The sequence below is a fragment of the Nomascus leucogenys genome, chromosome 17 (assembly GCF_006542625.1).
Source record: "Nomascus leucogenys isolate Asia chromosome 17, Asia_NLE_v1, whole genome shotgun sequence".
NCBI classification, from domain to species: domain Eukaryota; kingdom Metazoa; phylum Chordata; class Mammalia; order Primates; family Hylobatidae; genus Nomascus; species Nomascus leucogenys.
Window position 1 is genome coordinate 25,953,007 of NC_044397.1, and position 27,051 is coordinate 25,980,057.

The 27,051-nt window shown below is 39.9% G+C and overlaps 1 protein-coding gene across 5 annotated transcripts in view; it reads left to right on the plus strand.

Annotated features, from left to right (window-relative positions):
- CACNB4 (calcium voltage-gated channel auxiliary subunit beta 4) overlaps positions 1-27,051 on the plus strand; it is a 276,094-nt gene that overhangs the window by 217,630 nt on the left and 31,413 nt on the right. For 4 of the 5 annotated variants that reach the window (XM_030796832.1, XM_003274963.3, XM_030796833.1 and 1 more), the window contains 7 exons: positions 9,104-9,223; positions 11,537-11,659; positions 15,689-15,819; positions 18,711-18,787; positions 20,345-20,364; positions 20,587-20,667; positions 21,955-22,013. In XM_030796832.1, coding sequence (XP_030652692.1) covers positions 9,104-9,223; positions 11,537-11,659; positions 15,689-15,819; positions 18,711-18,787; positions 20,345-20,364; positions 20,587-20,667; positions 21,955-22,013 — 611 coding nt within the window. The remainder of the gene's footprint in view (positions 1-9,103; positions 9,224-11,536; positions 11,660-15,688; positions 15,820-18,710; positions 18,788-20,344; positions 20,365-20,586; positions 20,668-21,954; positions 22,014-27,051) is intronic. The other variant, XM_030796834.1, reaches the window with a different exon arrangement.

A 27,051-nucleotide genomic window follows, 5' to 3' on the forward strand; every position in this document is an offset into this window, starting at 1 on the left:
CCCTTGAAGCCATCTCATTGATTCTTTCATTCAGCAAATAGTTTTGAGCTCCTATGAAGCTCTGTGCTAGGAACTCTGAGGACCACAAAACTGGTAAGACATGACTCCTGCCTGAAATGAAGTAGATGCTTTACTGTGGTTTCCATTGTGTCTTCAGCCACCTCTGGGGGATCTCCTTCTGTTTTTGATGGCATACCTGGATTCAGTTAGCCATGCATACACATTCCCTTAATGAGAAACTTTAGCCAGTTTTTAAAAAAAATCATTCCAAAGAGTTATTTAAAGATATTTTTTCATCACACAGTTCCTGGGACTACAGAAATGACATGGGCGAGGCTCAAGTCCTTTTCCCTGCTTTCTTCCTGTCTTCTAAACCAAGCTATATTATTCTTTTTTATGTGACAGAAGGAAGTCTTTTCTTTTTTTTTTAAGACACAAGTGATTGCCTGAAGCTACTTTTAGGGGAAACATATATACTGTTGTCATATCTCTAATCTGACTCTCAAGAAAACAGACCACAATGTAAAAGTAGTGTTGGATGTGCTGCTTTGTAAACCACTCTGGGGGCCACATGAGAAGAAAGCGTCTCTCAGTCAATCACTTTTCCAGAAAAGTCACAGAAGTCCGTGTTTTCAAGCAACGATCATCAGTATGCAGCACTGCTTCTACCAGCAGCGTATTCAGGATTTCCTGAACAAATACTGCGATTTCCTTTTTAACGTCTCTGCTGAAACTAGATTAGTGCAGCTTGAGCAGCCATCCTGGAATGAAGACCTTGTGCCGGGTCTAATGCTGCCAAGTGCAACTGCCGGGATCAGCCAGCGGGAGCCACCGTGTCACACACCTGTCATGTAGGTTGATCAAAAGCTCTCATGAAGTCTTGACTAGGCAGGGTGGGTTTCTAGAGCAGCTGCTCAGTGTCCCATGATGTTATTCTGTGACCTGTATATAGTAAAGCTTGGTTGCTGGAGGCCACCTTCTCCCAGTAGGTGATCACTTTCACTTTCCCAGAAGGAAAGTGAGCTCCACAATCTCACTGTCCCTACTGTTACAATAAAGTTCTTGTTGGATGCAAAAATGATCTTGGGTGTTTTCAACTTCTGTTACTCCTTAGTCAAGCAGAAGGTTTTTGATTTATTGCTAATTGTGCTTATTGATATAGCACTTCTTACATACATGTAAAATATTATGTGCTGATTATCGCAGCAGTTTTTGCCCAAAAGCATCCATATCAAGTAATCCTTGTTTTTTGTTCTTTCCCCAATGTATATGTTGAACCACATGAAATTACAGTTGCAATGTTTGCAATTTGATGATTCAACCTAATATAAAAGGAATCTACCCTCTTGCTACCACCATTACCATCGGTTTAACTTGCAAATCTGCTTATAGCTCATATCTCAGTTTCTCCTTTCTCAGAAGTGCCTAAATGGCCATGGCTGGTACAGATTTCCTTTCTTTCTCTATCTGGGCCTTTTTGTCACCTCTCTCCTTGTACTTGTGGGGTCAATTAAAATTCTTCTGCTGTTATCTCCATTCATGGGTCTCCTCAGACTAGCAATTAAAAGAAACCTGTCTGAAATCAGGGCAATTATAGCAAAAACTAGCCAGCACAACAGGAAGGGTAAGATTGGTCAACTTTTATAAATTAATATTACTTCCTGTTAAATCAGTTATGTAAAATAGTTGTAATAGAACCCATTAATTTGTATTCCATTTATGAGATTATTCAGACAAAGCCTGTGCTTTAGTTTGAACTATACTGTATATTTATATATAGTTATAATTTAATTACAAGAAATAATCTGTAAATAAGTGGTGTGAACATAATCAGAGGCATTATCATTTTAGAGAAAAAGAAAACTCTCAGTGGTACCTTAGAATCACCTACCAAGAACTAAAATGCTGAAGAAAAATTTTGTGATTACAGTAGAAACTCAAAGAAATTCACAAACCAAAACCTTGGTAGCCTACAGACACCATGTGCATGCAGAAATAGTGAACATGTCTTTTGAAAAGCAGTCTGCCGTTCATTTCCCATGATCTCAGATTGGCATTTTTAAGAATACGTCTATCATTGTAAATTAGTGAGATTCTGGTGTTTGATTAATATTAACAAAATACTGAGGAATGTTATTTTGTTTTACTGAAGGCAGCTAAAATGTTTGATGTTTTAATGTAAGTTTTTGCACCAGATTTTATAGGGGAAATTTTAAAAAATGAATCTACCACACCATTGCTCCCCATGTAGTGACCTATAAGAGTGTGTGGAATGGGAGGATGCTCTTGTTGCCTGTCTGAGCCTCAGAGGCCTCATTCGTACGGTGTGGATAATCATAACTTACTTCTTAGGGTTGATGTGATAATAATATCTATAAGTTAGTAAGGGATGAGCAAACATTCATTCTCTTCCGCTTCCCTTTAACAGCCTTTTATGAACATGCTCCTTTGCTACCCTTGACGGCTCTTTGAAACCTAAAAAGGAGCCTTAGTCAGATTAACAGCTGGGGCTGAATTTTAGGTCTTCCATCCAATAAGAGTGAGCTGCTGTGATTGTAAGCAGAACTTGTCTTATTTTTTCAACCAACATTTTTGAAAACCTATTTATGAGAATCCATGCAAGGTACCTTAGAGAAAAGTTATCTTGGCGATATAATTTCAAGAGTTCCTCATTCCGTCCACGTGCTGGGAATGTATGCTTACCCAGCGCTCTGGATTAAGGCGTTGAAGACTGTAATTAAAAAAAGAACAAAACAAAACAAAACAAAACAAAAAAACTCATGAGGGTGAGGTTGCTAACAATTAGCATCACATCAAGTAAATACAACAACCTTGGTCAATTAACCACCCGAGAAGAACTTAAAATCATGGAACAAAGAAGAGAGAGATTCTGATGGGAGTGACTGTGTCTTTCTTTGAACAAACTCGAGGTCCTGCCATGCCAGGCACTGTAGGGTCTATGTACTTCGAGACACAGCCTGGACCCTGCTAGGCTGGGTGCCCTAGCGAAGAGCTCTGGGCATGTTTGATAAAGGGGGTGAAGGAAAAGGAAGTGCATTTGCAAGAAGGGGAGGGGCCAGCCTGTCAATATAAAGATAGCCTAATGGCAACCTTGTGAGTGAGTTATATTCACTCATCTACCCAGGGAAATCTGGGAAAGTCACCAAGAATGGGCTGTGTTCCTTCTGCAATATGGAAAAATGCATTGTCAAGTCATTACAAAATTAACAGAGAAAAACGGGCACAAACCCATTGGGAGTGATATATTTCTCTGAATATTCCATGATCGCTTAGTCCACTTAATGCAACTTTCTTTTTTTTTTTTGAGACAGAGTCTTGCTCTGTTGCCCAGGCTAGAGTGCAGTGGCACAATCTCGGCTCACTGCAACCTCCTTCTCCTGGGTTCAAACAATTCTCCTGTCTCAGCCTCCCAAGTAGCTGAGATTACAGGTATCTGCCACCACACCTGGCTAATTTTTGTATTTTCGTAGAGACGGTTTCACCACGTTGGCCAGGCTGGTCTTGAACTCCTGACCTCAGGTGATCCGTCTGCCTCGGCCTCCCAAAGTGCTGGGATTATAGGCATGAGCCACCACACCTGGCCCAATGCAACTCTTAAAATGCCAAATTTACACCAAGATTAGTGTTCGTTTATCTGATCCAGAAGGGAAACTGACATTTTGAATGTCTACTACCGCACAGCCCAATATGGTAGCCACTAGCTACAGGTAGAATTTAAATTTAAAATAATTTAAAGGCAGTAACACTTTAAAATTCTAAAAATTAAATTAAAAATTCAGCATAGTAGTCTCTCTAGTCACATTTCAAGTGCTCAATAACCACATGTGGCTTGTGGCTGCCGTATTAGACAGCGTCCGTGTCCATCATTACAGTAAAAGTTCCGTTGGACAGCACTGGTTTAGTAGTATCAGCATTACTCTTGTACACTATGTTGTATGTGTGTTATCTTATTGATTCCCAAATCTATCCCAAAGAAGGACTTCGTTCTTATTTTGCAGATGAGGCAAGAATCCCCAGAAAAATAAGCAGTTCTCTTTCATGTAGTGGCCACTCCAGTATCTGACTGATGGTCAGCGTTCTGTGAATGGACAGCTAAGCTAGGTTGTGAGAGACTGGGATTGTTGGACTAGGAAGCCCAGCACTTCCAACAGTGGCAAGATTCTGTTCCAGTATGATCACATTTTATTTTATTTATTAATTTCTTTGAGACAGGGTCTTGTTCTGTGTTTCAGGCAGAGTGCTGTGGCATGATCATGGTTCACTGGAGCCTCGACCTCCCGGGCTCAAGCAATCCTCCCACCTCAGCCTCCCAAGTATTGGGGCTATAAGTACACACTATCATGCCTAATTTTTTTTTAATTTATTTTTTGTAGATATGGGGCCTTACTATGTGACCTAGGCTGGTCTCAAACTCCTGGGCTCAAGCAATTCTCCTGCCTCAGCCTCCCAAAGTGCTGAGATTTCAGGCATGAGCTACCATGCCCGCCCTGGTTGCATTTTAAAATCAAACCTTTGTAGACCCTTGCTTCTCCTTGCTATAATTTAACAATTTGCCTGAATACTAAAATTACTCATACAATGAGAAAGTCTATTTTAGTTTTAAAAGGACAGGATAAGTAAGTAGATGCCTAGTCCTTCTGGGAATGGAGAATGGCTGCAAATAGGCACAAGGTTTCTTTTGAGGTGTTAGAAATGTTCTATTAGATTGTGGTATAAATTGTATTCTGTAAATTTATTAAAAATCATTGAATTGTCACTTAAAATATGTGAATTTTACATATGTAAGTTATACCTCAATAAAGCTATTTTTTAAAAAAGAACAAGATATAAATCCTAAAACTCCAGGGCAGCCAAAAATTTAATGTGAAAAAGCTGCCAAACCTTTAATTAGTGGGTCAAAGTTTAATTGCTGGTATTTTCTGAATTTCCCCCATGATGTTGAAAAAGAAATGATGTTTCATCTGGAGCCAAGCACCAGGAAACTCTACAAGGTATACATTATTATCTACATTTTCTAACGGAGGAAATTAGGACTCAGAAGGTTAAATAACTTGCTTAAGATTCACAGCCAACTAGAACTGGTGACAGTGTCAAACCCAGTACTGTCTGGATCCAACAGCCATGGCTGCTGTCCTGTTGATATCATGTTCCCTCTTTCTGTGTGAATGAGAAGAAGCCCTTACATTGTTTCGCTTGAGATCACCTTCCTTCTCTCAGAAGACAACAGCTAGCTGATTTTCCAGTGTTACTATCTGCATTTTGCATTTTGTACTCGAGAAGATTCCCTAAAGGGAAAAAAGAGTCTAGACCAAAATATCTTTTTTTTTTTTTTTTGAGACAGAGTCTGGCTCTGTCACCCAGGCTGGAGTGCAGTGGTGTGACCTTGGCTCACTGCAATAAGACTTTAGCACTATATGGTATGACTTGCAGAGGTGTCTGCATAAGAGCTTTTGAGGGACTAGTCACTGTCATGTTTCTTGCACGTGGGTTAACAGCTCAGTTTTAGATCACTTGATAAGTTGGGTAGCTTGCTCCTACCTGTTTTATGAAATAAACTGCTAGAAAATTATAAGCTGATGGGGCTTCCATCAGGTCTTTTCAGCTTTCGCCAGGCCTAGTAACCTTTATGTCTTCAGTTATGTTCTCTTAGCATCTAACATTCTTTCCTTCTTGCCATCTCTGTGTCTTTTTGATCATTAACTATTTAGCCAGATATCTGGGTGACATCTCTCCAACCTGTCCTGGTCTTACTAAGCCTCGCATGGCCACCTGCCCTTCCTGGATACTTCCAGTGGTCAGGCCCAGGCAGTTTCCTTCTGGCCTCTCTAGCTCACTTGCTCTTCTCTCTGTGCCTTTGTAAATAACACAGATCCTTTCCTTTATCTTTTCTTTCCTTTTTTTCTGGGATATGTTCATACTCCCTTTCAACTAGTTGAAACAAAATAAACCAAACCAAACCAAAAATAAGTAAAAACAAGAAACCAAGCCAGTACCAAGCCAGCAGAACATGTCTATGTGCTACATTTGGGCTCTTGAATGTTGGACTTCTGCTTTTTCATATACAAAGCAATGTAGATGACATTAAAAAAAAAAAAAAAAACAAAGTAAATGTTGTAATGATATAAACTAATTATGAAAATGGGTATCACAGTGCTTTATTTTTCCCTCTACCGACATCCTTAGAAACAGGGAGTAAACAGAAACTTCTGCTTCTACATATTTGGCCATGGTGGAGTTTATTAGATTTGAGATTCTTACAATGTCGTTCACATTTCAACATAAAGTTCATTTGTAGGAGTCCCTGAGTCACTTCTTGTGTACTCAGAGATAATTGAATCCCAGGATTTGAAAAGTTGTTAAGGTAGTTTCAGGAAATCAGCTGTCTTCTAGTGGCAGTAGTGGAGTGTGTATTCAGCTGCTTGACTCACTACCTCAGCAGGCAGCTTGCTTTTTTTGTGAACTGTAGGCACTAACCATCCCCAGGACATGTTTTCAAAACCAGGCAAGTGCCTTCTTCCTGACTTACGTACCACAGTCTCACTTGGGGTCCCGATGTCTTCACAGCAGCCAGTTCAGCTCCCTTAGAATGGTCCATCACACATCACATTTCCAGCAAAGCATTGCCTAGGACTAACTCCAAACTGTATTCGTAGATATTTTAGAAACACTGGGTCAGGCACAGCGGTTCACGCCTATAATCCCAGCACTTTGGGAGGCCGAGGCAGGAAGATCACCTGAGCCTAGGAGTTTGATATCAGCCTGGGCAACATGACAAGGCCCTATCTCTACAAAAAAAAGAAAAAATAAATAAAAATTGAAACATTGTTTTTTTTTTTCTCTCTCTTACTCTGGATTTTATGCAGGTATACCTAAATTCGACAAAAGATGTGTTCTGAGAGAACTCTCTGCTTTAAAGGACTTCAAGATACCTGTCTTTGTAGGCAATGAATACGTCTATGAAACAGTTACCCCGCACTTATTCGTTTTGTAGGTCCAAAGTTTTTCCCTAGTAGATTTGCACAGAGGAATTTGATTATAATTTGATTAACAAATATGTTTCCTCTATAAAGGGCAGTTTCAGAAGCACTATATAAAGTACATGGATTTGGACACATTGCAGTTATCAGGTTTATAGTACATTTTCTATGCAGTAAATACAGTAAGAAAAATGGCTACATTTCAAGATGGGTTATTGTGCATATATAATCATTGAGAAATTAATTCTTTTTGTTTTTATCAATGTGAAAATGTCAGCCCTAGGAAATGAGAATGAAAAGTTGATTTATTGTGTGCCTATTATGTGCCAGGTCCTGGAGTAGGTATTTTAATGTTAAATGCAGCTCAGTGTGGGATGTGAATCTGCTGGCTCTAAGGCTGAACTACCTGAGTTTGAATCTCAGCCTTCCCACTGCTGCAAGGATTCAGTGAGATAAAGTGTCCAAAACATCTAGCCCATGCTGATGTGATAGCAAGAAATCAGTAAATATTACTGCTCATTATATCTTGTTCCATGTAATCCTGTGAAGTAGGCAGTGTCCCTCTTTAATAGACAAGAAGACTGTCTCAGAGTGGTCCAGTAACTTCTATAAAGTTTTCTGCAGTATGTTGCAGAGGCAAAATTTAGAACCAGGACTTGACTGGGCACTCTGATAAAACCGCTAACCAGGAGTTCTTGTTCTAGGCTGCCGGGAAAATCTGTGCTACCCTTGCTAGAATGATGGCCTCTACTAAGAGACAAAGTTGCCCTTAAAGGCAACAAATTCACAAGTAAACATTTCTACATGTAGAAAAACTTTCAAAGGACCAGATTCAGCACTTGACTGTTTCTTAAAGTTTTTTCCTCCCCAGTGGACAGCAGATTCTCAACTATATGGATAGGTCTATGTTTTTCAAAACCTGTGCATGATTTATGAAACATAATCAAATACACCATCCCTCCCAATACCTCTGCTGTGTAAATGTTACCATCTATGCAAATATCAACTTTTAATGCCAGCTTAAGTAAACTGTAAGGATGATGTTCCTGTAGCAGCCTTAAGACAAACCTCCAGAGTTTTTTGCGGCGGGGGAGGCAAGAAAGGGGTTGACTTTTTAACTTGGCCACATCAGTCAGACTGGATTTCAGTGCCTTTTTTTTTTTTTTTTTGAGACAGAGTCTCGCTCTGTCACCCAGGCTGGAGTGCAGTGGTGCAATCTCAGCTCACTGCAAGCTCTGCCTCCCGGGTTCATGCCATTCTCCTGCCTCAGCCTCCCAAGTAGCTGGGACTACAGGTGCCCACCACCACGCCTGGCTAATTTTTTTTTTTTTGTATTTTTAGTAGAGACGGGGTTTCACCATGTTAGCCAGGCTGGTCTCAAACTCCTGACCTGGTGATCCACCCACCTTGGCCTCCCAAAGTGCTGGGATTACAGGCATGAGCCACAGTGCCCAGCCTTCAGTGCTGTTTAAATAGCTCTTCTAGTGTGGGCTTCAACTGAGAACATCCCTGTTTTCATCCTCTAGGTTGTTTTTCTGCTCAGTGTTCTTGTTGACCACGTCTGTGCTGCTGCAGGACAATGATTGAAGTTTTAGTAGTGAAAGAGTTCAATAGTATTGACATTGAAACTGGAAAATCATTTTACTAATGTAAGATGATGCTTTACTATATTGAAATCTTAGACAAATAGATGACCCATAGCCCAAATACAGGTAGGATTTATCTTTTATAATAAGCTGAGTCTCTTTTTCCTTTAGATGTATATGCAAAAGAGAAGATGGATGAAAACTAACGTTTCACAAGTGATATGGGCTTAATATAGCACAAAACAAGAAGAATTGGTGCTGAGTATTGCATAATTTTCATTGCAGTTTACTTCCTAGCACTTAATCTAGTCAAAATATTTTTCTTCACAACATTGCTACTTTCCGAATAACTCAGACGCTAAACTGTATTCTGCCATCTAAATTTGTATCTGCAATAAGGCATGGAGTATGTGCATCAAATTTTAGGCAAATGAAAAGAACTCACCCCAGGATACTGTTATGGATGTGACAATTTAAGAAGCTACACATCATCTCAAACTATTCTGTTTTCTTTGCCAGGGCTCAGCGGATTCCTACACAAGCAGGCCGTCTGACTCCGATGTCTCTTTGGAAGAGGACCGGGAAGCAATTCGACAGGAGAGAGAACAGCAAGCAGCCATCCAGCTTGAGAGGGCAAAGGTGACTCTCTTTCCCTCTCTTTGGCTCAAAAGTAGATCATTGCTCAGTGGCCACCAGCTGCTCTTCCCTTACCTCACACATTTCTGCAATAATCATTTTGTGATTATTCTAACAAGGCTCCAGATTGGGAAGCTCTCTGATTCTTTCACCTCTAAGTGAGATTAGTAACATCTCCAAAGAGGCATTTCCTCAGAACCTTCACCTTTTTGTATTTGGTTTGGTGGTGAATTATTGGTCATCTTCCAACTTAGCAATATCAAGCCTCCCATGCCCAGTGTTGGCAGAGAGCCCCCCAGGTACCAGCTTGCCCTGCCTATTCCTGGCCCCTCCTCGTCCATTACTTCAGCCTTTATTACAGGCCACACTTGTGCTGTTGCTCTGAGGATCGCCCTGTTTGTTTCTCTACTCTTCTCTCTCACTTTCAGTATCACACCTCAAGTTCAGTGTGAAGTTCAGGACTTTGAACAACTCTGAGAAGTGCAGCAAAGACGAGCAATAAAGGCCATTGCCAAAATAGACCTTCAGATATTCCACAAGAAGAGGCCTCCATAGAAATCGCTGCATCCACAGGAAGCAGCAAGGAACCAATTGCACGGTTGAAAGTTAGAACCAAAACAGTCACTAGGGATCTCCCATTCCATGTGCTTACGACTTCGTTTTGTTTGTTTGTTTTTTGATTTTTTGAAGCACTACCCCTTTAGTCCAATGAAATTTTATGCACAATAGCAAAATACAAGACAAGGTCATGGCTGGTCTGTCCTCTTTGCCCTACATGACAGACTCCTAAATATTGATTCAGTCTTTCTGATTTTTAGGAGAAGAAAAAACAGAAGCCCAAATAAAGTGAATTCCTTCCCTTTTCTATTTTTATTGTAAAATATTTAGAGGTGAGAGGCTGTGCATGGTGGCTCACACCTGTAATTCTAGCTACTTGGGAGGCTAAGGTGGGAGGATCACCTCAGCCCAGGAAATAAAGGCTGCAGTGAGCTGAGATCACACCACTGCACTCCAGCCTGGGCAACAGAGCAAAACCCTACCAAAAAAAAAAAAGCGGGGGGGACGGTTGCGGTGGCTTACGCCTGTAATCCCAACACTTGGGGAGGCCGAGGAGGGCAGATCATTAAGTCAGGAGTTAGAGACCAGCCTGGCCAACATGGTGAAACCCCATCTCTACTAAATATACAAGAAATAGCCGGGCGTGGTGGTGTGCACCTGTAATCCCAGCTACTCGGGGGGCTGAGGCAAGAGAATCACTTGAACCCAGGAGGCAGAAGTTGCAGTGAGCCAAGATCACGCCATTGCACTCCAGCCTGGGCAACAGGGCGAAACTTCGTCTCAAAAAAAAAAAAAAAAGAGGTGGGAGGAGAATGATGCAGTCAAATTAGGTGTCTTCATTTGCCTCAACACCTATGATGTCTGTGCTCTGTTGGTGGAAGGGGCTTTTCTTGCAGTACATGTGAAGGGACATCAGTGAGGTTCCAGCCTCAACTGCTGTTCCCCAGTCAGATTCCCAGCAGAAATACATAAGTTGGTAACAAAGCAGCTCAGAATATCAGGAATCTTGTGTCTCGCTGTGGCTAATTTTTGTTATAAAATTTTCTTTCAGAATCTGTTTTGTGGCCATTGTGGTCACCCAAATGTGGGTGGCAGCACTGTTTGCTTAGGCTGGTGGTTTACGTGTCCCCACAGGGCTGTGCCAGCCTGAGAGCACTTTGCTGAGAGGCATTTGTGTAAAAAGAGTTCCACAACCAGCTTTGTTAGCTAGAGAGAAGATGATCTGTGAAGAGCCCTGCCCATCAGCTTTGACGCTGACTAACCCTTCTTTTCCCTGGCAGGACCAGATATTCTGTTGTGTAGAATCCCATAGGTTTTCAGATCTGGACTATTTCAAAAATACTATTTTACCCTCTTCCCACCTTTTTTTTTTCTTTTTAAAAAGACCTTGCACACGTTTCCTGTATTCCAAGGTAAGAAGGTATTTGTTATCATTTAAAATAAACACAGATTTTAAGATTAGAGAAGAGACTGTCCTCCCCCACCTTTGTCTATCCCTCTTAATACTTTAGAGCACATTTTAAAATTTGGAGTATTGGAAAGTATTGCAGGAGAGGAAAAATGGTTGGGCTGATAGGACCAAATCATTTTCAGAGTCGTCTCTGCAGGTTTCTTGATATTGCCTGAGAATGTAAAACTCATTGAGATCCCTCTTTGGAAAGTTATTTCTCTTACTACCTGGTACTATCAGAGTTTCAATATGAAAAATGCTCCTCTCTCCTCCCTTCCTCATTCCTTATTCCATGGTTCTGTCCTTAGTCCAAACCTGTAGCATTTGCCGTGAAGACAAATGTGAGCTACTGTGGCGCCCTGGACGAGGATGTGCCTGTTCCAAGCACAGCTATCTCCTTTGATGCTAAGGACTTTCTACACATTAAAGAGGTAAATGTAGAACATACTGCATCCCTTCACCTGCCAAAAAGCTGAAGCCAGGAATCAGCTCTGAGCCAAACTAGCCAGAGAGGAGACCCGAGGAGCTGCCAGTGCAGTACCTCATTTAATTTGCTGAGCCTTCCAAATCTAGTCATTCTCATTAAGATTGAGAAGTCTGAGATCATTGCTTGCATTATCACACACTTACAACATTAAATCACAGTCAACTTTAAAATGATAGCATGGATTTCCGACAGACCTCTGTGGTCCTCTGGGCACCTTTAAATCCCCTTCTGTGACTGCAGAGCCATAAATGTATGGATCCAACTTAGGAAAATGTAAGTTTGGTGGCATGGCACCTACCCAGAAGGGACTGTTTACAGGGGATGTTGTAATTATAGACATGTAGACTACAGTCCTGCACACCTTGACCATGGAACCAACACTAGAGTGTATAATCATTCAAAGAAAGATTTACAGCTAAGAAAAGGGCAGAGGACTCTGGGAAACAGAAAGACAAATGGGTAAACTGTTTGAGTAGCCAAGAAGGGTGGGATCCAAGACCCCTAGTGGAGGAACAGACCTTTGATACAAAGAAGAATGCTAATTCATTGTGACATGCAGGGAAAAGATGAGTGCAGGCATAGACACTTCAGGGCCTTGGGAATAGGAAACTGAGGACCCATCAACTTCAACCATGGCCTCTACTTTCTTGATGGTACATGAGGTGAGGATGTCTACATTTGTCTAGAAGACAAGAACTCTTGACCTGAAACATGTGCCCTAGCATCTGAATGGTTAAGTTGATTATGTCTCACCATTTCCATCAAAAATGCCCAAGCCGTATTCATTAGTTGCTAACACCCACTGTGTCCAAGGAGAAGCAGCACTTGAAAAGGTAAGAGATGTTCTTACATGTGACATGCACACTCACTCACACCAACATTCCAACCTTGTATTTAATTGCTTTCCTGCATTGTATCAATGTTTCAATTTGTCCTGGCTGCCGTTTGAGCTATGTGCTTGTTGATCAGTGATTTTCTCTTCAGTCTGGCAGTTTGATGTGACATTGAGCTGGTAATCTTATGTGGACCAGAGCCGCCTGTTTTCATGTCTTGAAATTATCAGATAAGAAAACATCTTTGAAATAGAAAGTGCTAATCATTTTAGGGAAATCCAAATGGAGAAGGGTTGGAACGACACTGAGGTGACCTCTGTAGAGAGCTGGCACAAGCTCCCAGAACATCAACACAAATGAACACATTTCTATAATCAAGTTATAGCCTTTCCTGTCATCCATCACTTAGAAGGCCATCTATTATGCACCATGTTAAGTACTTTCTCAGTAATAAAAAAAAAAGCTTAAATGCAGAGAAAAGCTACAACTATGCTTGTCACATAAGCCAAATGATGATCAAATTAAGCTCTTGATTTTACATAGTGACTTTCTCCCAAGTAACTCAAAAAACTCATTCCCCCTGAGTCAGATTCTCACTGTGCTTTCGCTGTTTCCTAGAACTAAGTTAAAACATTTTGGGAAGTTGAATTAACCATTTCAGCAAGCCCTTTAAAGTCATTTGGGTGCCATTTAACAAATGAGTGTTCCAGTGGGCTATGCCACTTCATTTCAGGAAGTAACCTAAGCCCTAGGAAACTATGACTCATGGTCTGTTTTGTCCTCAACACAGTAAAATTTAAATTCCAGACCTATGCACCCAAGATTCTAAAAGGGTCCCTTGGCCCTTTGTTAATTCCAAAATAAACAGACCTATTATTTTAGGCCTGTTACACTAAAAGACAGGAAAGTGGGGAAAAACAACTAAGACCTAGATTGTTCAAGGTTTTATATCAGGTCAATTCAGATTTTTTTCTTTTCTTTTTTATTTTTTTGGAGGCAGGGTCTCGCTCTGTTTTCCAGGCTGGAGTGCAGTGATGCAATCACAGCTCACTGCAGTCTTGAACTCTTGGGCTCAAGTGATCCTCCCATCTCAGCCTCAGCCTCCCAAGTAGCTAGGACTACAGGTGCACTACTACACCCAGCTAATTGTGTAGTCTAGTATAATGCACTACACTAGTTAATTGTGTAGTACACTAGGTAATTAGTAGTACACTACTATACTAGCTAATTGTGTAGTACACTACACTAGCTAATTGTATGGCTAGCTAATGGTATAGTACACTAGGACTACAAGTGCACTACTATACCCAGCTATTGTGTGTGTGTGTGTGTGTGTGTGTGTGTGTGTGTGTGTGTGTAGACGGGGTCTTGCTATGTTACCCTGGCTGATTTCAAACTCCTAGCCTCAACTGATCCTCTTACCTCAGCCTCCAAAAGTGCTGGGAATACAGGAATGTGCCACCATGCCCAGCCCTCAATTTACATTTATTTCAATGCAGTCTCAGACTATATGCCACTCATATAGTATGCATGGAGAAGCTGTGTGCATAACAAAGGCCAAATTCTTACCAGACCATATTTCTCATGAGTATGAAGCTGTTACTCAGAATAATTTAAAGTTTACCCAGAACTTCATGGTGTGATTATTCAATGAAACCTTCCATTCCTCCTTCATAATGTATCAGAATCATATATATATATATATATACAGACATATGTAAATTTCACTTTTCTATGAGCTCAGCAAAATATACTACGTATCATTGTTACATTTTGAAAAATAATATATGTTTATAAATGTATATATTTTGATAAAAACAGTAAAGGGAGTTTTTAGAATCATCTCCAGAGAGCTTAAACAATAGAGCCGATACCTATTTTGTAGAAGTGACCTAGCTGAAACCTTCCCTTGAGGCAGGGAGCTTGAACTAAATTGCTTTCTGCTGTATAATTCAGCAAATGTATAGTTAGAAGTGCAATTTTGCCAATCCACCAAATAAGCCCACATTGACAGACTCTCACCCCACACTGGTTGAAGCCTTCTCATAGACTTGGGTCTTGAGTTTACATGTCATGGAACTTAACTTAAATGGAAATTCTGGAGTTCCTCTTGGGCTTCAGAGTGTTTGGAAGTTACTTGCAAAATTTCACCTACAAATATATGATGTGCTCAGACTTTGTAAGAGTAGGCATCTTTTTCTTCAAGTAGTAAGATGGACCTTAATTTGCAAATCTATATTTGAAAGATCATGACTCTTCCCCAGTGAGATTAGACTACAGATAGTATCATGGAATTTTTAACTGAAAGCTTTTGACAAATTCTGGACTATTAAATGTATTTCATCTCAGACATACCTGTCTTGCCTTCTAGAGTTCCAGTTACATTGGTGCATATTTATCCTTGTAAAATATGTTCCTTAAGAATTGGTTAGAGCTTCTTGACAAAGACCGAAAGAATCCAAAGGTTAGGACCAGACATTAGTCCAGGGGTTCACAAACTATAGCCCACAGGTCCAGTCTGACCCACTGCCTTTTTTGTAAAGAAAAGTTTTATTGAAACACAGCCGTGCTCACTTGTTGACGTTTGTTTGTGGCTGCTTTCACACAAGGACAGCAGGTTCAACTCATTGTAACAGAGACCACATGGTCTGCAAAGCCTGAAGTATTTACTACTTGGACCTTTACAGAAAAAGTTTGCAGAACCCTGCTTTAGTCTATGAATCTACCTCAGATATATATATCTATATATACGTATATATATCGATATATATACATATATAATATACTTTATATAATATATAGTATAGGTATATATACACATATATACATATACAATATAGTTTACATAAAATATAGTAGAGATATATAGATACATACACACATATATACATATACAATATAGTTTATATAAAATATAGTATAGTATACTATAATATAGTATAGTTTATATAAAATATAGTATATAGTGTAGTATATAAAATATAGTATACACACATATACATATAAAATATAGTTTGTATAAAATATAGTATATAATATCATGTATATAGCATTTTATTCTTCTTGTCCCCTAAGATTAATAAACAACATGTGAAGATAAGTGAATTACTATTGATAGCAGTTTGATTTCTGAATTCCAGAAATATAACAATGATTGGTGGATAGGAAGGCTGGTGAAAGAGGGCTGTGAAATTGGCTTCATTCCAAGTCCACTCAGATTGGAGAACATACGGATTCAGCAAGAACAAAAAAGAGGACGTTTTCACGGAGGGTACGTTCCCATCTTTTCTATGCGCTTTTTTTTGGTCAGAAAATTGGGTGATATTTTCAAGGGTGTATGCTTTCAAAGTAGAAGATACTTTTCTGTGTGCAAGGTGTTTCTGAAATTGACAGAGAAGAGTTTCAGATAGTTCTCTATCCTCAGTGCATGCTGAAGCCTAACACCACTGGAGACCATATGAATTCCATGGCAGAGACTGTTTTCTGTGGCCTCAGCAAGCCCTCCTTGGAACCCAAGCTTTCCTCTAGGAGAGTCACTTCGGGCATTCTTTCTCCACACAGTGAGTGGGAGCTGACCTGAACCAGCATTATGGCTCCTCTTGGTTCACTTACAGAGACTCTTCCTTAAGTGGGCACAAAATGTGATGGTATGTGCAGGTCCCGGCACTGATAGTACCTTCTCCACCCCAGGCTTTTTGTGGCATCTCTTGTCTCCTGGTATTTGGGTGAAGACAGCTTCAGGTGAATCAACCTCTAGTGAGCTACTGAAGTAGGCATGTAGATCTCAGAGTGCAGGTATTTAAAGGTCCCAGGAACACAAGCACAGCTTGACAGAAGAGAAACCAAATCATCCTGAGTCTGCAGGTATTGTGTCGTAGCCTGCACTGAAGCATTGATTTGATATATGTTACAATTTTTTGAAAGTTCTAAAATAGAAGCAGCTCTTTCTCTTGACCCTCAACCTCTGTTTTCTGTTGAATGCTTTTCTATTTCTAAAAACTCCTGTGTTCTTTAGGCGCCTACCTTTGTCATAATAAGAACTGCTCCAACAGTAATAGGAGATCACAAAAGTATAGTTACCCCACTTTTAATTATCAACCTTTTTTAGCATATAACTTGCCAATACTATTATTAATATTAATCCCTCTTGTCCCTTGTATTAGTCTGTTCTCATACTTCTTTTTTTTTTCTTGGAGTCTTGCTCTGTCGCCCAGGCTGGAGTGCAGTGGCGCAATTTTGGCTCACTGCAACCTCCGCCTCCCAGGTTCAAGTGATTCTCCTGACTCAGCCTCCTGAGTAGCTGGGGTTACAGGCACGCGCCACTGCACCTGGCTAATTTTTGTATTTTTGGTAGAGGTGGGGTTTCATCATATTGGTCAGGCTGGTCTCGAACTCTTGACCTCGTGATTTGCCCGCCTTGGCCTCCCAAAGTGTTGGGATTACAGGTGTCAGCCACCGTGCCTGGCCTGTTCTCACACTTCTATAAAACTGGGTAACTTATGAAAAAAAGAGCTTTAATTGTCACGGTTCTGTAGACTGTACAGGAAGCATGGCAGCATCTGCTTCTGGGGAGGTCTCAGGGAGCTTTTACTGGTAGCAGAAGGCAAAGCAGGAGCCAATGTCTTACATGCCTGGAGCAGGAGGAAGAGATGGGGAGGTGCCACACACTTTTAAACAATCAGATCTCACTATAACACACTCATTGTCACAGGAACAGCACGAGGAGATGGTGCCAAACCATTCATGAGGGACCGCCCCCATGGTCCAGTCACCTCTCACCAGTCCCCACCTCCATCACTGGGGATTACCTCTCAACATGAGATTTGCTGGGGACACAGATCCAAACCATATTATCCCTTTTTTTTCTAAAATTTTGTCTTCCATGCTCCTTTTTAGACACATGGGGAGCATGTGTTCCTGTCTTGGGGTCTTTGCATTTGCTGTTTTTTCTTACTGGGACCTTTTTCTTCACACTTACACCAGGCCACTCCATCTGCTTTATATCTTTGTTAGGTATCACCCTTTCAGTGACCCCTTTCCTGCCAACTGTATTTAAAATTGTACCCACTCCTCTTCCCTGTACTTCCCATCCCTTCTCTGACTTAGTTTTCTCTGTTGCACTTATTACTCTCAGAAATATTATATATTTACCTATTTATCTCGTTTGGTATAAGCTGAGCATCCATAATCTGAAAAGCTGAAATACAGAATCCTCCAAAATTTGAAACTTTTTGAGGACTGACATGATGCTCGAAGGAGATGCTCATTAGAGCATTTTCGATTTGAGACATTTGGATTAGGGATGTTCAACTAGTAAGTATATAGTGCAAATTTCCAAAATCTGAAAACAATGGAAATCCAAAACATTTCTGCTCCCAACCATTTTGGATAAGGGATATTCAACCTGTACTGATATGTCCTACTAGTATATGACTCAATAAGGGAAAGGATTTTGTCTCCCCAATGCCACTGTCATATTTCTACTTTCTAAAACAGGGATGTACGATCAATATTTGTTGAATAAAATAACTGAATTATCATTTTCAAAGTTTTATTGTTATTATTATTTCTTAATTGTTACAGTCATGGGCTATATAACATTTTTGTCAAAGGCAAAAAGTGGGAAGGTGGCAGCTCCCGATGGCATTTGTGGGCTTCAGGGAAGCTTCCAGAGCACACCTGAGGAGACCGGAGTTGAGGATCCTCCATTCAAATAAATAATATTTTTCGTGACCAATTCCCTACGATCAGTTCTTAACTCTGATGCCCATATAATCATCTTGTAGGAAGAAATGGTTTCTCCGGGTCTTACTGCCTGTTTTGAGCTGTGTTTGACATCTGACTGGCACATTGGTGCCTGGTGTTAGGTTAACAAGCAGTTCATAAGACCATTCCTGTCAGTGACGGTTTTGCCTGATTTCCGCACAGAGTAACTAGAAGAGATGCTTTTGCAAAGTATTCCAGGTCTCGGCTAGTTCTCCACATTCTCTTAGAAATGAGGTCAAAGAAAACATTTGGACAGATTCTTGAAGTTCTTTATAGCAGAATTTGGTGTGTTTTGAATTATTTAATAGGATGAGGGCCAAAGAAAGCTTTGTACTCTCAAGTTCTATTTTCAAAGAATCTGGGGAGTGAGTCTTTAGTTCCTTTTCTTTATCCTAGGAAATCAAGTGGAAATTCTTCTTCAAGTCTTGGAGAAATGGTATCTGGGACATTTCGAGCAACTCCCACATCAGCAGGTGAGGGTTGTAGTTAAACTCTTTTTCATAGACTGTATTCCTTTTAAAAATATTTGAACACACATGCAAGTATTTTTGCTAATTTGGAAACAATTCGAAGCCTTAATTTAAAGATTTCTCTAATTAATATTTCATTTCTCATTTGTTTTCTATGGTAATTTGATTTCATTTAAAATGGTAATAAAAATTCACATCATTAGAATATAATTTTGAAAAACCTTATTTACCCCCCAGAGTTAATAACTGTCCATTGTGTAAATTGATATTCAAAAAATTCATTATTTTACCTAAGAAACGGACAGAGTTTAAGATGGTGAGGGCCAATAAAAAAAGGAAAAAAATGATGCAGACTCTCAAGAAAATGCTCTGTTTTCAGGCTCCATGTGGAACTTCAGGATGTATTAGTATAGCCTGAGCTGGGAGGGTTGAAGCAGAGAGTAAGGCAGGGCCCAAACGAGGGAGGGTGTCATTTACATTTGGACAGCAGACAGCCAAGCCCTGGAGTTAATGGCAATGAAGAGATAGTGGTGGCCTAATAGGGAGTTGTGGTGCATTTGGAAACTATGGAGGTATTCATGTAGGAATTTTTCTTCTACCACATTCTCTGATTCCTATAGGCTAATTTCATTCTGGCCTAGAACTGCTGTTGCATTAGGGCATCCAGTGCCCTAGTACCAATTCCAATTGTATTATCAATTTGGAATGGCAAGTCCAAGGCCCTATTCTGGCCTACTAAAACTGGAGGCAACTGGATTGGTTCTGGAATGGTTCTAAGTGTCTGGGTCCTTGTTCATGTGAAGCCCTCTGATCTACAGGACACTGAACCAAACCAAGTTTCTGAGTTATACCCAACTAGACTGGAGCTGCTTGGATGTCCACAGAATCGCTTTAAATCAGTTATTGAGTATATTTTGCTTCGTTCCCATTTGTTGGACATTCAGGACATTGAACACTTTAGCTATTACAAACAGGAAAGAACAGCAACAACTGGTTATAAATTTATCTGAGGAATAACTGGTTATAAATGTATTTGAAATTTAAAAGCAAGATAGTAGGAAATATGTGCCAATATTCTAGAAAATGGGCAAAAATGCCCAAGGGACTGCAGAATTATGAGTTAACAAATATAAAAATAACTAATGATTGAGGTGATAGTCATTTTTGCCCAAGTGGTTGTTCTGTTTCCTTTTATGAAATTGCGTTTGTCTACCTTGTTCCCAGCAACACTGTGCTATGTCCAACACGCGAACAACCCATGGTGAATGGCTGGCCCGGAACTTCCAGTGTTGCTCTCAACTCCTGTACCCAACTCCCACCCAGAGAGAAATCAGGATATAAGGTCGTTTGTACCAGGGAGGAAACTGTCTGTTTTTCATACATCTTCAAAATTGACATGTCCAGAATGAAATCATAAGGCAGGTTCTCCAAAGTGGGCGATAGGAAAGTGGTGAAGATAATTACAGGGACAAATGAGTACATTCTTCCATCTTTTAAACTCATGTACTGTCATTTGCAGAGATTACATATTTTGATATGGCTCTCATTATTGTCTTTTAGCAAAACAGAAGCAAAAAGTGGTAAGTTGTGTTTCCTTTTTAAATCTACTGTTAAGGTTCCTATACATACATGCCTGCAATGCTCCGTTTCAGTGACCCAAGTGGCTATAAAATAAGGGAAGAGCCTCCTCAGTGGGGACTTTGATAACCATTTGTCATTCAACCTGAGAATTATGAATGTTGTGGCTGTGGAGAGGCATGCTCAACCTCACCTTGTCACGCATGTCGAATCATCTTTTTCAGACGGAGCACATTCCTCCTTACGATGTTGTGCCGTCAATGCGTCCGGTGGTGTTAGTGGGGCCGTCACTGAAAGGTTACGAGGTACAAATATCATCTGTTACTCTTCAGTTCTTGATCGAGCACCCAGGAGACAGTCATGTTGACACGTGCTCCTCAAGGGTCTGTTTCCACGTGGGTCCTGATGGAAGCCAGTGCTCAGCATGGGAAGGCAGGGGGTACCGTGTGGGGCTCATGAGGCCCTCTGCCCTTTCTTTCCTCTCTTGCACACTTCTCATCTTTTATGTATTACATTGTTTAGAAATACCTCCCTCAAAATATTTACAATGGGAAGATCTGGTCAAAGATTTGCTGTACATTAAATGCAAAGAAAAGGACTTTATCTGTCTTGACCATTCTCGTTATTATTAGAAGTAATAGAGAATGAACAGCACAAGAGGACAAACAATCAATCTTCCAGCAAACCCAAACCTTTAAAGCCCAAACAGAGTTCACCCTGCTGGGTTTTTAAGATGATGGCATATACCACCAAATCCTTCTCTGCTTATTTATTTTAAAGGGCACATGTTTTAAAAGACCACTAAAACATTAGTGAACTTTGGAGATTAAACAAAACCATGTGACAAGGAAAAGAGTAGAGACTTCATTTCGGATGTTTGTTTTGACTTTGTGCTAGCGTGGATTAAAAAATAGGTAGATGTGACATTAACCTCTGAAGGTGAGCAGCCTCCAGGGCATCATTCCCATCGAGCTAGGACAATGTGTGGCACATAGTAGGCACTCAGTACACATTTGCTGAATGAACTGATGAATCTCTTTCAGGCAGTTCTAAGAATCCTTGCTCTATCGCCCTCTCTTTCTGTCTTGTCTTTCTCAGAGTTGCAAATGTCAGAAGGATGAGCAGGAGAGTGGTCTACAAAAATCCAGTCATGGGCGTGGAGAATTTCCGCCAACATACACAAACTAGCAGGAAGGCTGAGTCCAGTGCTGGCCTCAGTTCTCTAGCTGCTCCTCACTGGAGGCAGGCACAACTCAGGCGTGCCAAGGATACCCGGCACCTGTGTACAAAGCCAGCCTGTTGTCTCCTGGCAGCAGTTCTATCCCCTAACAAGGGAAGAGGGAAGAGGGAAGAGGGTCTGGTGAACACTGCTGGTTTATTCCTCAACACCCTGGGGGAGAACCAAGGGGGGTGGAAATTAGCAATTGCACATGGTTAAGCATGAAAAACACCTTCCATGGTAACCTCCCCCTAGGAGACGAATGGCCGCAATAAGGTCTTGGCTCATAGTGCCCTTCCCTCCCTCCTCTCTCACTTTTGACTTCTCTCTCTGCGTGTGTTTGCCTCATTCTTTTTTTCTCACCTCTGCAAAGGTAACAGACATGATGCAGAAAGCCCTCTTTGATTTCCTGAAGCACAGGTTTGATGGGAGGTGAGAAATATAGATGTTTTTGTATTTTTATTTTCCTTTAACCAAATTTGTGTGATAAATTGAATTGTAGATCTATGTTTCCAGGGATTTCAGAAGTTCTCTAGTTAAAAGTTAACTCAGTATTCTTGGGAAGAATATAATAAAAGAACTCTGAAAATATGAAGTATAACATTGAGTCCCCAATGAAGAAAGGACCATGAGAAGAAAAATAAGCCATTTGTTTTATTTAAATGTATATATCTTTATTTTCTCAGTTATTAATAATTTCATACCAAAATGTTTATTATGAAAAAATATTAATTAAGATATATAATATTTCTGACAAGTATAGTGGCTTGCTGGTCAAGCTAGGCAGTATTTGGGAATTATGTGTGTGTGTGTGTGTGTGTGTGTGTCATAGGAAAGTATAAATATCAAGTACTGAATTTCCTCAAAAGAAGAGAGTGAGAATTCTTTTAATCATAAGCCTCCCAAAGTGATCATTTTGTAGGCAATAAGTTGTGGGTTTGTTTTTATTAGAAATGTCCTTGTTATTTTATTGATCTATTTTTTAATGTATTTTACTATGATCCATCAACAATATGGCTTAGGCATTAGCCATTAAATCATTTTGTCATTTAAGTTTTGTGAAAAATTCTAGAGAAAGTTTCTCTGTTTTGCAGAGAAATGGTAAAAAGCCTGTATTGACTCAATTCTAAATATTAAGCTCTTTCACAATGCAGAATACAGTCCATGTAAAAATAACCACATGAAAAAACCTGAAGATTTATCAGAAATGTAGAAAATTTAAATAGGGTGCATCAAAAAGTATGGGTAAATGCATCCAGTTTATTACTGTAGGATTGAAGAAGAACATCACATTCTTTATTTTTGAAGGCAGTAATTAAGCCACTCACTTTCTTTTTGCTAAATTATGAGAATCCGCTAAATGCACGAAATAATTTTAAAATGTAAAAAAAATCTTCAGATATATTTTAATAAATTGGTAGATTAAGAATAAAAACAAACATGGTATTGCTTTAAATATAAATTGTATTATTTGTTAAAATAAAAGCTTTCTGGATAATTGGGTTAAATATTCATTAGTTTCTAGAACTATATAGAAAGAAAGTAAACTGAGATTTTAGTTTAAGAAATAAGAATGCTTCTAGGTACATTAGTATATAGGTCAGGCTGCCTTAATCAATAGACCCCAAAATGTGTAGTGAGTCAAACACAATGGAAGCTTATTATTGCTCACTTAACAGTCTGAGGCAGGTGTTCCTTGGCTGAGAGGGAGGATAGAGTTGGGGGAGGGGAGAATTGGGCAGAAAGTTTGTTCCCGCTGTCATCTGGGGCCCTTAGCCCAGGTATGATGTCTGTAGTCAGCTTGCCGGGCCTGGAGATAGCGCACGTTATTACTCACCTTTCACCGGTTAGAACTTGGTTATGTGGTCATACTTAATTGCAGCGGAGGCACTCTTGCAGTCCAGGGGGAAGAGGAGATAGAATTTGTTGAACCGGTAATAGCCTTCGTCACATTCATCTACTGGACAAAGGCTTAATAAGAAATATGTATTTATTCCATTTCACTCTCTTTAAAAAAGAAATAGGCAGATAATGCAGTAGCTTCAAAGAAACTAAGTTAAAAGCCCTGAATCCTAGAGCATGGGAGTTGGAAGGATACGTAAAACGTCTTTTAGACTAATCTCGTTTCTCCAACAACCACAATCAGATAGACAACCTGCTTCTGTTTGAAACTTTTGGCTATTGGGATTTCACTTTCTAAAAAAGCATTGCAAAGAAACAGCTGAACTCTGACTTTGTAACTTAATAGGGCTGATCTTGGTCCTGCTGTCTGATGCTCTGGCCTTAACCCTAACCCTCATGCAGGTCCCTGTGGATTGAAGGCAGCCAGCATGCCTTGGTTGCACGTGCACAGTTCCTTCAGATATGCATGGAGTCACATGGTTTTAACCTGTGGAGCTGTTACCTACGGCAGTTCTGAGCAGTGCTGAATCCACTGGCCCCATAACAGCCCTATCTGAACAAATCCCATCCCATAAGACAGCTTACGTTTGTGTTAGATTGTTTTGGTCTGTAACCTACTTATACACAGCAGTGCTTTTAAAGGTTTGCCTTCAAGAATGAAGAATCTGATGTTCTTCCTCAATCCTGAGGCCCAGAAAAAGGGAATTTATTTAATTGTAACAGCAGAGATTTCTCTCGAATCAAGTAGAATTGTCTGCGTCTGTTACTGTACACATACTACTGATGTTGGTTTTAATAGAAATTGAATGCAAATTTCAATCTCAAGTATTCATGGGGTCTGATGACATGGCAGAGGGTCTGGAGGAAGAGCTCAGCAGTAGCAAAAGTAATAGCTGAAGAGAGAGACTTAGCCCTGGAGAAATCTGATGTATTTCTCCAGCAGGAGAAAGATAGGTAGATATTAAAGGCATGAGGGGTGAGAGAATGGACTTGATTTCAAATATTAAGAGGCCGGGCAGCAGAATGAACAATAAGGAGTTCCTTGGTTGAGTGTATGTGTAGACTTTGATAAGAAAGAAATTCGCTGGTAGCGTCACACTGACTCTGACATGTCTTCTTCATGGGGAATATCATTAGGTTTTGAGTTATAACATCATGCTACATTATGTTTTACCAATTGATACAAGGAGAGAAAAAAAACAAATAGTCTTTAATTGAAACCAGCCAAGAGAACAATGACAAGGAAGGCTTTAGCACAGTGACATGGCATAAACAATATGTTCTAATGGAAACCTACTCTGTGTTTCATGGGCTATGAATGCAGTACGTTAGACAAAATAGGAGAAATTCCTATTATTTTTCAGAAAGTACAAAGAAGGGATCGATTGGCTACGAGGCTCTCTTCTTTAATCTGCTTTTCAGATCTTAGTAGAAAATAATTCAATGAATTGGATGAAAGTCCAACAGTTTGACTATTGCAGAATCATAAACTTGGGATTTTTTTGATACCTTAGAAATTATTTGAGTCAGTTTAGAGCTACTTATTATACAATTTTATTGCTATAGCTGCTATTGTGGGGCCTAACTGTAATACATGTAAGAAAAACACAATACTAGGCCGGGCGCAGTGGCTCATGCCTGTAATCCCAGCACTTTGGGAGGCCGAGGTGGGCGAATCACCTGAGGTCAGGAGTTCGAGACCACCCTGACCAACATGGAGAAACCTCATCTCTAATAAAAATACAAAATTAGCCGGGCGTGGTGGCACATGCCTGTAATTCCAGCCGCTCGGGAGGCTGAGGCAGGAAAATCGCTTGAACCTGGGAGGCAGAGGTTGCAGTGAGCCGAGATCATGCCATTGCACTCCAGCCTGGGCAACGGGAGCCAAACTCTGTCTCAATTAAAAAAAAAAAAGAAAGAAAGAAAAAGAAAAACACAATACTAAATAGTTCCTGAGCGCCCTCTGTATTTTTGAATATCCACATGAAGCAATGATTCCTGTGCTGACGAGGACACAGTGGATACACAACGGGCATGCAGCTTCTCTCTTCATTTCACACCACAAATATTAATTGGGGATTACCCGTTTGGATGAGGTTTGTTCAGCTGGCTGAATCTACCATTCACAGGCTGAACAGCCAGCAGTCAAACCCGTTGCAGTTTGTTGACCTATGCCAATCATTTCAAATCCCGCAAAAAAAGTTGTTACTTTAGGCTTTTGACAACTGGATCAGATCAACTCTATGACATTTATTGGACAATTTGTGATTGATAATGATCATGGCCAAAAATCTGAGATGAACATCATATAACCTACGCAGATAGGATCTCAAACTAAAGGACACTTTTAGCCAAAGAACAGATAAAGGGAAAAAAAGGGCTTGAGAAAGAATTTGAAAGAAAAGAAGCTAAACATACAACTTAGGGAGACTCAAAGAGATAGTATTTATTAATAAAAAGAAATGGGAACAATTGGTGCTATCACAAGGCAACCAAGCCACATAAGAATGAAGATAATTTCTAATTGCAGTCAACAAATGGAAAAAGAACAGAAGCAACTTCTGTTTCGTAATCAATTTCATTCTCCTATGCATTCTTCCTACTGTTCTCTATTCAAATGCAGACTCATAAACAGCCACTCAAACACCAGTAATAATTAATTGAACACTTGAGTGTCAAACTTGAATATTTAAATTAGTAGGTTTTGAGTACAATGTATCTGACCTGATTCTCTCACCCACATTTCACGGACTCTGGGAATGAGAGAGTTCGTGGTAGACTGCCCACTTTTGAGAGTCGGACATAAGGAAACTATCTCCTTCAAGTCTTTAAATCTCCAATAATTGTTTGCCTTGTGTACATTATACGTGTGTTTATTAACAGAGGACACGATGAATAATTATTTAAGAATGCACTTTTATATATAACCTTATTTGCTCTTAATGGCAATCCCATGAGATAGTTATGGCAAAGCTACTATTATCATTTTATTGATTAGGATACTGAGGTCAAAAGATGGAATGACTCATGCAACTACTAAGAGAAAGATCCAGGAAGATACTCGGGTCTTCCTGTGCCTTTCCATTCTCCTGAAAGTGCACTGTTCCATTCTTTGGAACACTTTTCCCTACTAATACTAGAAGTTTTCCAAAATTATTATACTGTCTGGGCTGCATATTGGATGTAGCAAGGATAGAATATAGACAGATCTTACAGCTATTATGTTACCAGCGTGGAAATACAAATTATTTTTTAATGAATCTGTTATAATGGAGAGTAATATCTTTCCACAGAAAATCACAGAAAACTAATACTCACAACTCATGATGGATTGCAGCAGTTAGGATGAATTCTAAAGTGGAAGTAAGCAACAATTGGGGTTCAGATTTACTGTATTTAGGGAATGATGTTTGCTAGTTTTCAGGAACATTTGCTGCTACATCCGGTCTCCTGGGGAACTAAACTCCTATTAGTCTATTACCTACTGGCCAGCAAGTCACAGAAAGTTTTCCAAGGGAACTTTTTAGAGATGTATACCAAACAAGGTACATGGGAATGCTGAAACTAG